General features: G+C 41.2%; 1 protein-coding gene across 1 annotated transcript; it reads right to left on the minus strand.

Moving 5' to 3' along the window:
- Positions 1–4,520: 4,520 nt before the first annotated feature.
- On the minus strand, positions 4,521–11,318 carry LOC118391961 (uncharacterized). The gene is made up of 11 exons (XM_035783489.2): positions 11,021–11,318; positions 9,136–9,195; positions 8,711–8,920; positions 8,259–8,378; positions 7,831–7,902; positions 7,684–7,704; positions 7,537–7,578; positions 6,462–6,563; positions 6,330–6,354; positions 5,929–6,011; positions 4,521–4,923 (listed from the first exon to the last, which is right to left on the minus strand). Exons 1-11 carry the CDS (start codon positions 11,082–11,084, stop codon positions 4,910–4,912), a joined length of 813 nt encoding a protein of 270 aa, XP_035639382.2. The 5' UTR covers positions 11,085–11,318; the 3' UTR covers positions 4,521–4,909.
- Between the last annotated feature and the right edge of the window lie 774 nt (positions 11,319–12,092).

The following is a 12,092-nucleotide window of genomic DNA, read 5'->3' on the forward strand; positions in this document are numbered from 1 at the left end:
TTGTCATGCTGAAATTCCCAGCCATGTTTCATATTCAATGTCCTTGCAGATGGAAGGAGGTTTTCACTCAAAATCTCACGATACATGGCCCCATTCATTCTTTCCTTTACACGAATCAGTCGTCCTGGTCCCTTTGCAGAAAAACAGCCCCAAAGCATGATGTTTCCACCCCCATGCTTCACAGTAGGTATGGTGTTCTTTGGATGCGACTCAGCATTCTTTGTCCTCCAAACACGAAGAGTTGAGTTTTTACCACAAATTTATATTTTGGTTTCATCTGACCATATGACATTCTCCCAATCTTCTTCTGGATCATCCAAATGCTCTCTAGCAAACTTCAGACGGGCCTGGACATGTACTGGCTTAAGCAGGGGGACACGTCTGGCACTGCAGGATTTGAGTCCCTGGCGGCGTAGTGTGTTATTGATGGTAGGCTATGTTACTTTGGTCCCAGCTCTCTGCAGGTCATTCACTAGGTCCCCCCGTGTGGTTCTGGGATTTTTGTTCACTGTTCTTGTGATCATTTTGACCCCACGGGGTGATAGCTTGCGTGGAGCCCCAGATCGAGGGAGATTGTGGTCTTGTATGTCTTCCATTTCCTAATAATTGCTCCCACAGTTGATCTCTTCAAACCAAGCTGCTTACCTATTGCAGATTCAGTCTTCCCAGCCTGGTGCAGGTCTACAATTTTGTTTCTGGTGTCCTTTGACAGCTCTTTGGTCTTGGCCATAGTGGAGTTTGGAGTGTGACTGTTTGAGGTTGTGGACAGGTGTCTTTTATACTGATAACAAGTTCAAACAGGTGCCCTTAATACAGGTAACGAGTGGAGGACAGAGGAGACTCTTAAAGAAGAAATTACAGGTCTGTGAGAGCCAGAAATCTTGCTTGTTTGTAGGTGACCAAATACTTATTTTCCACCATAATTTGCAAATAAATTCATGAAAAATCATACAATGTGATCTTTCTTCATTTTGTCTGTCATAGTTGAAGTGTACCTATGATGAAAATTACAGGCCTCTCTCATCTTTTTAAGTGGGAGAACCTGCACAATTGGTAGCTGACTAAATACTTTTTTGCCCCTCTGTAAGTATTCATACCCCTTTGCTATGCCACTCCATATTGAGCTGAAAGGTGCATCAAATTATCTTTTATCATCCTTGAGATGTCACTACAACTTGATTGGAGTCCAACACTGGCCAATTCAATTGTTCGGAAATGATTTAGAAAGAAACACACCTGTCTATTTAAAGTCCCACAGTTGACAGTGCATGTCAGAACAGAAGCCAAGACATGAGGTTGAAGGAATTGTCCTTAGAGCTCCCAGACAGGATTGTGTCAAGACATAGATCATAGATCAGCATTGAAGATCCCCAAGAACACAGCGGCCTCCATCATTCTTAAATGGAAGACGTCCAAGAACTGTCTGTAAATCCCTGAGATAGAATTGTGATGAGGCATATATCTAGGGAAGAGTATAAAACAATTTCTATAGTGTTGGCATTTTCCAAGAGCACATCATTGGGAAATTGAAAAAAATATGGAATTACCCAGACTATGCCTAGAGCTGGCCATCCAACCAATTTGAGCAACCGGGCAAGAAGGACCTTGGTCAGGGAGGTGACCAAGAAACCAATGACCACTCTGAGAGAACTACAGAGTTCCTTGGCTGAGATGGGAGAACCTGCCAGAAGGACAACAGTCTCTACAGCACTTCACCAATCTGTGCTTTATGGGAGGGTGGCCAGATGGAAGCCACTCCTGAGAAAAGGGCATATGACAGCACGCCTGGAGTTTGCAAAAAGACACATGAAAGACTGTGAGATTATGTGGTCTGATGAAACAAAAATTGTACTCTTTGTCCTGAATGCAAAGTGCTATGTTTGGAGAAAACCAGGCATAGCTCATTACCCATCCAACACATTCCTACCGTGCTTTTCAGTGGGAGGGACTGGGAGACTGGTAAGGACAGAGGGAACAATGAATGGACCCATATACAGGCAAATCCTTGATGAGAACCTGCTTCAGAGTGCAAACAACCTTAGACTGGGGCGAAGATTTTACATTCCAACAGGACAATGACCCCAAACATGCAGCCAAAGCAATGGAGGTGACCCAGTGCCATGTTGAAATGGTTGAGGGTTGACAAGAGATTAACTACTTCTCTTCTAGTTTTTATGATAAATATTACTGTGACAAATTCCAGATTATTTGCATAATCGAATAACATTCAGCTCAGACACCTGTACATTCCCCACAAGACATGCCACCAGGGTTCTCTTCACAGTCCCCAAGTCCAAAAAAAAAAATTCACAGCAACACACAGTTTTATACAGAGCCATGATTCTAATGGCACTCCCATGTCCAATTACTCAAGCAAACAATGAAATTACCTTTAAAAAAATGGATTAAACAACTCATGGAACGGCGGGGACTGTAACACACACACACACACACACACACACACACACACACACACACACACACACACACACACACACACACACACACACACACACACACACACACACACACACACACACACACACACACACACACACACACACACACACACACACACATACTTTTTCAGTTGTATTGTTTGTATTCCTTTTTTAGTTGTATTGCATATCGTTGTATTTAAAATGTGTTTTGTTACTTTTCATGTTTTGTGGACCCCAGGAAGAGTAGCTACTGCTTCTGCAAAACCTAATTAACAAATTGCAATGAGTAGCTAAGCTCCATGGGTAGGGAGTTATAGTAGTCTATGTGGTGTCCTCTGGGGTCATTCCCTGGCTCATATCTTTGAATGTTTTAATACATATTAACGCTGTATCATGGTCTTTTTTGTTGAGGAGTCCGTGTGATTGTTGGTCTGGCTGGTGTATCATAGTGTTCCTAGTCAGCATTCTCGGAGAGAACTGGAGTACATCCGAATAGTCTCTTATGTTCCACCTGCCCAATAAGAGAATATTCCTTGGAGTCTGTCCACCCTTTCTATCAGGGCCTGCACTGAGACGTTGAGTGTCTGGATGGACAACAACTCTATGCTTACCTTTGAAGACCTGCTATTCTTCGGCTGTGCAGTTCTGAAAGGTTACCAGGCTACATTAGCCATGTTGTTTATTTTGATAAATTAGACATTTTACAGGTGGCGAATCAAGTAGGCTCTAGATGCTGCACATCTCAGAAGATTACTAAGCCTGTGTTATAATATAGCCTATTCAAATGGTTTCTCAGACAAATCATTGTGAGATCTGATAATATGTGCAGTTTGACGACAAAGAAAGACAACCTGGTTGGAACTGAACCCTCCAGGAGTGATGGGAGCAGCTGGGCCTGGACTTTGCTGTCCATTAAAAACGTGTTTACTATTTGGGAATACGATATGCTTATAAGGCCTGCTTATTTGCATACTGTTAAGAACCAATGGTGCATTATATAACTCAACACATTCAAATCAATCAGATATGGTGTGTAGCCAGGTGTAGTCAACATCCAAAATCAACATGAACTTTAATCATTGTATAATGGCGCCAATGTTTTGTTAGCATGTACAGGTGCAAAACAACAAATATTCAACTAATGCCGATCAGTAAAACAGCGCTGTTCTGTATTTGAGAAATTCAAATCATCTTTGACCAGAGGGAAATCTTATGGATTTGCTCCGTTACAAAACATAAACACGTTTAGTTTATTTGCTTTAACCCCAAATGTTGTAAAACATACATCTGTGATTTAAACAAACCCAACCCTCCTTGGGAAACATACATCTGTGATTTAAACAAACCCAACCCTCCTTGGGAAACATACATCTGTGATTTAAACAAACCCAACCCTCCTCCTCTGGATTCAAACAAACCCAACCCTCCTTGGGAAACATACATCTGTGATTCAAACAAACCCAACCCTCCTTGGGAAACAAATCTGTGATTCAAACAAACCCAACCCTCCTTGGGAAACATACATCTGTGATTTAAACAAACCCAACCCTCCTTGGGAAACATACATCTGTGATTTAAACAAACCCAACCCTCCTTGGGAAACATACATCTGTGATTTAAACAAACCCAACCCTCCTTGGGAAACATACATCTGTGATTTAAACAAACCCAACCCTCCTTGGGAAACATACATCTGTGATTTAAACAAACCCAACCCTCCTTGGGAAACATACATCTGTGATTTAAACAAACCCAACCCTCCTTGGGAAACATTTGACAAAGGTTTTCTGACAAGCAACAGCTAATATACAGAATAACTTGTTCAAAAGCAGGAAACATACTGGTAAAAAAGCTCATCTTTACAATCCTGGCATTTACACTGAAAACTAAATATTTATTTTAAACAGATTTAAAGCATACAAACACTTGTTAACCATGTGTATCGGTCACTAACTGGTTTAAATCGAGGAATTGTGTGTTGAATTCAGGTTCAGTACATTTGGATTTACATGTGATTTAATCAAATCAAAACCAGTATCTTGAATACAGGGGTGAGACAATCATCTTACACTCAGACAATGAGAATTTGGGTTAATTTATTCATGTTAATTCAGAATCCAGCATCGATTTCCTGCCTAAAATGTCTGTATGTTGGTCTTGATTAAATTAAAATCACAATTCCTTCTTGACTAAATTACCATCAAAATAGGAATACACAAAACAATGAAGTACATAATAAAACATGCTATACCTTCTAACAGACATGTGTTCAGTTAAGAGCCCCATATCCTACAATACTCACAAACCATATACAAATGTTCCCACTTTAGGAACTTTTGTGATTCTGTGACGCTGTATTTGATAGTCCATAAGGTTTAGATCGTTGAAGGTGAAGGGATCTGGACCATTTTTTGGTTGTAAGAGCTCGTCCTCATTCATTGGTCCTTTCAAATGGGATGGCCTCCCTTTTATCTTGCAGCAGCTGAAATGGAGAGTTCAAAATGAACAAACTGTTTATGTATTATAAAACCCTAACCCAGGATCTAATTTGACAGGTGTGGTTATATTACAACATCCCTCGCATTAGAATAGGAATATCCAGAGCCACGATCAGTAGCCAAACGTTGTCGAACGTTGCAGATAGAAATGCCAGGAATAGAGACAGCGTGATTCCTTATTTTAAATGACAGAGGCATCCTTGTTCTGTATAGTACATTTCTATCTGAATGTTCCATAACGTTGCGTCCTGTTGAACTCAGCCCTGGTGTGTTTGCTTCGTGGTTGCTCAACAGAACAGTAGAGTTCAGTGTTGTATTATTGTCCAGCTTTCAGAGTTTACCAGCAAACAGATAAGGTAGGGATTTTAAGCCAAATTCCCATTTGGGGAGGTAGGCCTATTTATGCCTGATGTGCAAACTACACACAGGGTCTGCCCAGGGCACATTGACATTTGCCGGCCCAGGGAGCCACACAATAGGGCCCGTCCAAAATAATCTGTGTTTGTGTGAGGAAGTCCCCATCTTTCATCCTCTGCTGGTCTTTCAAGGGTGGGGATGAGAAATCACAGGAAACACCTTCCCCTGTTCTCTGCAGCCCAAGCTCATTTACTGAATGTGCACAATGAGATATTAAAAGCTCCAGGCTTCACTGCAATAATTGCAGGTCCACGCCTGATGAAACAGTTGTAATGTAGAGGGATGGTGGAAATGAGTGCGAGAACTTGGGAAAGTTAAGTAGAAGACTATGATTCTCTTGCACTTTTTACAGTTTTATTGAAGTGTTCCTCCTGGTCTTTACTTCACTTGAAGGGGAGGAGTCGTGGGAACTGAATAGACTAATTGCTTGTTATAATATTTTCACACTACTGAGCCGAGCCGAGCTTTACTGCAATGACCTGGTTATGCATTCACCAGAGCTGCTGGAAGTTTACAGTATAACAGTGCCTCACCGTTTGACGATGCTAAGTAAGTAAACAGTTTAAACGTACCATTGTCTTCACCGCCTGAAGACTTCACCCCGAGAAGCATGACACCGTCTTTGGCGTTGTCTGGCCTGCTCTGGAAAGAGGCACTGCAAAGAGGAGACAGCACGGCATATTGGTGGTAAAATAGTATTTTTTGACAAGATCACAGTATATTTAAACAATAAGGCCTGAGGAGGTGTGGTATATGGCCAATATACCACAAACCCCAGAGGTGCCTTGTTGCTATTATAAACTGGTTACCAATGTAATTAGAACGGTAAAAATAAATGTTCTGTCATACACGTGGTATACGGTCCTGATATACCACAGCTTTCAGCCAATCGGCATTCAGGGCCTGAACCACCTAGTTTATAATTGAACTGTTCAAAAGGAGTCCTATCTTTATGTACAACGACTATACTTACTTTTCTGTTCCATTATCAGTTATCTCTGTTCAGGGACAAAAAACATGGAATAATGAGTGCTATTTAGTTTGTAATGAGTATGTAGACATAATGCTGTGTAGAGTCACAGCTGTTTCAGTCATTGAGTAGTACCTGTGTGATCGTGGTCCTTCATGCATTTACTTTTCAGAAGGACCACGACAGCAGCCCCCACAAGTGCCAGGACTGGCAAAAGAATCCACAGCAGGTTCTTATCTGAAGACAAAGTGGAGGTATATCTTTTAGTGTGGCAGACAAAACTGTTGTTTTTCACATCCCATGAGAAGTTGGATTAGTACCATTGTTGGGACAATGTGCAATGTAGGCAATTTATGATGATTTGTAATCAAACATGTCTTGACTATTGACTTTGCACACACACACACACACACACACACACACACACACACACACACACACACACACACACACACACACACACACACACACACACACACACACACACACACACACACACACACACACAACCCAGTCAAATTTGAAGTGTGTGCACCCTCTGGTGGGTGTGGTAGAACATTAGATGCTGAGGTAAATGGGTCCATAAAGGTGCTACATTAATTGATTTAGGAGTTTCCGTCTCTCACCTCCAGCCTGTTCACCTGGTAGAAAACAATAATGCGGTAACTGAACTTTCGATGACCACGAGAAGGAGATGCTAGTTGCATAATACCCTATATACCCTCAAGTATGTGGACACCTGCTCGTCGAACATCTCATTCCAAAACCATGGGCATTGATATGGAGTTGATTCCCCCCTTTGCTGCTTCACTACAACAGCCCTTACAGTTGATCGGGGCAGCTCTCAGCAGGGCAGAAATGTGACTTGTTGGAAAGGTGGTGTCCTATGACGGTGCCATATTGAAAGTCACTGAGCTCTTCATTAAGGCCATTCCACTGGCAATGTTTGTCTATGGAGAATGCATGGCGGTGTGCTCTTATAATCCTGTCGGCAACGGGTGTGGCTGAAATAGCCAAATCCATTCATTTGAAAGGGTGTCCACATACTTTTGTATATATGGTGTAGGTAACTTGTCATCTGGATAATGTGTCCATTTAAAATGTTATGGTTATTTTGCGGACCGTGTGTTTTTCAGTGCAAGGAAAATGGAGCACCATTTGTGACAATGTGAGTTTATTCCTATACAGATGATGGTAGTAGAGGACGTACCGACATGATCCGTATTCTTATTGTCCTTGACTTTATCTTGATCTGGGGGAAAAAATTGTCATTTTTATCATTATACCATCGTGTCTTCCTACACAGGTAGTAGACAAAATAGTGCACTGAGGGACAGTGATGGTGCTTTAGACTTACCTGTATTTTCATCCTCTGAACCTGAAGACAACATTCATGGCAAAACATTGTTATGGGGTCATGGTATCATTAACCCAATGCAGTACTTGCTATCCTCTAGCCTATCTCTATTGTGATTTGAGAGAGGGTAAACAAATCTTCTCCTACCTGAGAGCTTTTTGGTAAGGTGAGAAATGTCACTCTTGGTAACAGTTGTTGGGGCCTGGGTCCCTTGTGTTTCTGTGCGAACGAGGTAGAATGCACTCGTTCAGAAAATGTCTAACATTTTAAAAGATCTGGGCCAGTATTAAGCTTGTCAGAGTAGGAGAGCTGATCTACAGTAGGATCAAGTCCTCCCTGTCCATGTAATCTTATTCATTGGGACCTGAAAGACAAGACTGATCCTAAATCAGCACTCCGAGATGATGTATGTTCGAACCCTGGCTATTATCTTTTTTTTTTTTTTTTGCACAATCACATGTGAGCACATCAGACATATTGTATGATGTAGGACCTCTGTCATAAATATAAAGTTTACAGAGAAGACAGATTACATTTCAATAGCCAATTTAAAGGAAATGTCTATGAAGTCTCACCATCATCCTTAGTATATGGAGATGCGGAATTCACTGGGACTTGGGGTGAGGATGACATTTTTGTATTTTCTGTTACTGTTGATGTAGCAAGCGCTGTGGTAGAATTCCAGGTAGAATTCTCTGGAATGCAAAATCAGTCTTAAAGGAAAATTCCACCACAAAAACAATATTTTGGTGTTTGTTTCATTAGTCCATTATTGATATAGTCCAAAAAATGTTTTGCATGTCAGCAATCAAGTTTACAAGATACATCACTTTTAAAGTACAGATATACAGCCGGTATGATGCATTTTATGATGCTGTGTTAACAGCAGTTTCTAAACCAGCATACTGTACCTATCTCTAAAGATGGAACACTTTTTAATGTTACAATGTCCTAATGTTCTGACACTTATTTGAACTAGAACATTGTAACATTAGACCATGTTTTGAAAAGTTTTTATTTGACTTACTGGTTGGGGTCACACTGGTTGCAGTAACGCTGGTTGCAGTAACGTTGGTTGCAGTAACGTTGGTTGCAGTAACGTTGGTTGCAGTAACGTTGGTTGCAGTAACGTTGGTTGCAGTAACGCTGGTTGCAGTAACGCTGGTTGCAGTAACGCTGGTTGCAGTAACATTTGCACCAAGGTTCTTTACAGTGGAAAGAGGAACAGTCGTAGTTTCTGTGATGACAGATCAAAGATGTTCTAACTCAGTAGTGTACAATAAGATTCAAATCACAAAACTTAGCAGCAGGATAGACATATGTGATGCGATAATATATTTCAGACTTTAAAATGCAACCAGACTCTTGAGTGTTAATTTTTTGTTTGTAATAAAAAAGAAATTAAGGAATCCCTGAGATTTTTTCGAAATTACTACCACTAATATTACCTACCTGATGGTTTGCCTGTAGTTGAATGTTCTGCTGATTTTTGTGTGGTAACAAAAGAAGCATCTGAACAACAGGCGAGAGGCAGACAAAAACAATTAAATCATTCAGTGAGTTTAGTTTTTTTTATAGATGTAATATAATATATTGTAGGCGGATACTTCCTGCTAAGAGAACTCTTTATCAATTTAGTTTTGTATATATTATGGTGGGACATATTTGCAAGGGAAAAAAACTAAAATGTCTCTGTCCACTCCATAGAGGCTTGCACTGTAGTCACTAGGGCTTTGCTTAGGTGTTTCCTGCAGATGTTTACATTCATGCAGGAAGGAGATTTGCTGCCGATTGGATCATTTCACTACGAAATGGTCAGGACAATGATCTCTCACCCTCTGTTAGAGAAGGAGCAGTTTGGTTCCCACTGGCTATCTACAGCTTCAATCACCTTTCTGGGCAGCGCAGGTCCTGGATCTGTGCCCATGCTCCAAGCAAAACAACAAATCAGGAGACTCCCTCTTTATTTTTTCCACAAGTCCTGTAACCACATTCATTTGTCTCGGCCTGGACGTCAAACAATGTTTTTTATTCCTATAGGTCCTGTCTTATTATCTGTGTTGTCCGATGCAATATGTCTCATGAAAAGATTGCCAAGGATGGCTAATCTTAAGTGAATTTGTTGCATGAATTCACTGAAATTGCAGAGACTTGAAATATACACGGAGAGTACGGATGTGCGCCTGGCACATACTACCACCCTGTTCAAAGGCACTTCAACATTTTGTCTTTCCCATTCACCCTCTAAATGGCACACATACACAATCCTTGTCTCAAACCTTAAAAATCCTTATTTAACTTGTCACTTCTCCTTAATCTACACTGATTGAAGTGGATTTAACAAGTGACATCAATAAGGGATCATAGCTTTCACCTGGTCAGTCTGTCATGGAAAGAGCAGGTGTTCTTAACGTTTTATACACTCAGTGTAGGTGTAAAGCACACAATGTGCTGAACAGTGTTCCTCACACACACCTAATAAATATGATTTTTTGGTGTGCATCTGGTCTTACAATTGACCTTTAGTAAAACATGGATGTTTCAATGTCCTGCTAACAGCTTTGGTGCATCTCCCTGTCAACCTTCATGTCCATATGCCTCTCATGGGCGACTTGTACCATGGGGAGGTCTCTGAGTTATCCTGGTAATACTTGACACACCTTAACCTGAAGTGTTATGCTACTTTATTAACATTCATAGCTCCTTATTAAGGGTTGAAGCTGTACCTTCCTCCACACGCGGGGCGGGGGGCACTACACAAGATTCCAATCGACAACAACAAAAAACAATGCTGCTCTTATCTCAGGCTCGTACCAACGGAAAAATGCACATAGGCATCATTGGACATCCCTGGAAAAATGTTCAGTGTGAGCCTCTCTTAGTTCAACTCACAAACTCACTGTTCTGGATATCTTGATTGTGATCGCCAGTTGTGTTTCGTGTGTTATTATATAAGATATTTAATGAACCACATGTCCATATGCAAGATTTTTTTTATTTGCAAACCAAGTCTGATTAAGACAATAAGTAAATACAACAGCTAATAAAAGCAATTATTCTACTCAAGACAAAATAACATAAAACATTATGAAATGCAACTACTGGCAAGTGTTTTTGCCTATTTTTTCAAGCATCCATTTTGCCGGAGTAAAACTCTCATCTGTCCAACAGTGTTAAACACTTCGTAACTGTGTAACTTTTAAAATCCATTATTAATTGAATTCGACATATCTGTCTGTGAGACAATCCTTTGTCACCTTGTGCGCTCTCCGATCCAAGCCACTTAGTAGTCATTTTGGACTGCCAAAAGCAGGTCTAAATATCCCTGTAGGCTTACCTGTTGTGAGGAGCTGGAGCGAGGTTAGAAGGAAGATGAGTAAGGCTATCTTAACGGTGTCCATGGTGGTTCTACTGAGCGTTCCCCTCCAGGCTGCTTCTTAGTGTTCTTCAGAGCTGTGTGAGCCACTGCTATCAACCAGTGGAAAAGGTGTTCATCGTCTGGCCCATAGCTGCTTATTTTGGCACATCCTTTAAAGAAGGGGAGGAAGTAGAGGAGTTTCCCTCGAGGGCGGAGGGTTGGGGGCTGGAGAGGCTGCTTCGGCCAGTGGGAGAAGTCTTTCTCGGGCCCCAGCCTGGATAGGGACACCGGCCCTTAAGGCTGTTTGTACTCCATCGCCAACTCCTGTGACTTATTTTTTCCTGCCCTCACGTTGCAGGAGCGGCGTACTGGTGTGAAGGAGTCTTAGTAAGTGTCTGACTAGGATGGGCTGTGAATGACCCGAAACATGTACAGTATCAGTTCAGAGGGTACAGTAGGATCAAGGAGTTAACCAGCTAATATTCTTAAATAGCTTATTTAGTAGAAATATAAGCTTGAAATTAGCATGGTCTAATTGACTCAACAACCAACAACATATACCTAAGTTTATCTTAATGAACCAGAAAATCAATAGTTATTTCTGGTTGTTTATCAAAGTTGCTTTGTAGTATATATACCCTTCAGGATGGGCTTTCAGGAAAACAGTGTTGTCTGAAACTTAACATGTTCAGCTCACCCTTGAGACACCAACATTTTCAAACATACTCATTTAAGCTAACATTTGTTACACTTATGTGAACCACGGTAATTGAAATCAATATAGTGGTCAGTCGCATCTCTCATTTGACCATTTTATTAGCTAGGACTTGGCACCAAACTCTAATGAGATGGTGAGAGGCACACCCCATCGTCATCGTTCCAGTTTGTTTTAATGGACAGTTATGCAGGATAAAGACCGGTCAAGGGCAGGCCGTGGTCGGTAATCCAGGCCAGAAAGTCAGAAAGGTACAGAACGACAGGCAGGCAGAGGTCAGTAATCCAGGGCAGTATCAGACAGGTAAAGAACGGCAGGCAGGCAGGGTCAAAGCAG

Source organism: Oncorhynchus keta, chromosome 13, assembly GCF_023373465.1.
Source record: "Oncorhynchus keta strain PuntledgeMale-10-30-2019 chromosome 13, Oket_V2, whole genome shotgun sequence".
NCBI classification, from domain to species: Eukaryota; Metazoa; Chordata; class Actinopteri; order Salmoniformes; family Salmonidae; genus Oncorhynchus; species Oncorhynchus keta.

Excerpts from the sequence above, each read along its gene's own strand:
- LOC118391961 (XM_035783489.2), bottom strand. The coding sequence starts at position 11,084 with ATGGACACCGTTAAGATAGCCTTACTCATCTTCCTTCTAACCTCGCTC. Across the intron at positions 7,579-7,683 it reads TTCAGAGGATGAAAATACAG|ATCAAGATAAAGTCAAGGAC; the intron begins GTAAGTCTAAAG and ends TTTTTCCCCCAG. Across the intron at positions 6,012-6,329 it reads ACTGATAATGGAACAGAAAA|TGCCTCTTTCCAGAGCAGGC; the intron begins GTAAGTATAGTC and ends TCCTCTTTGCAG.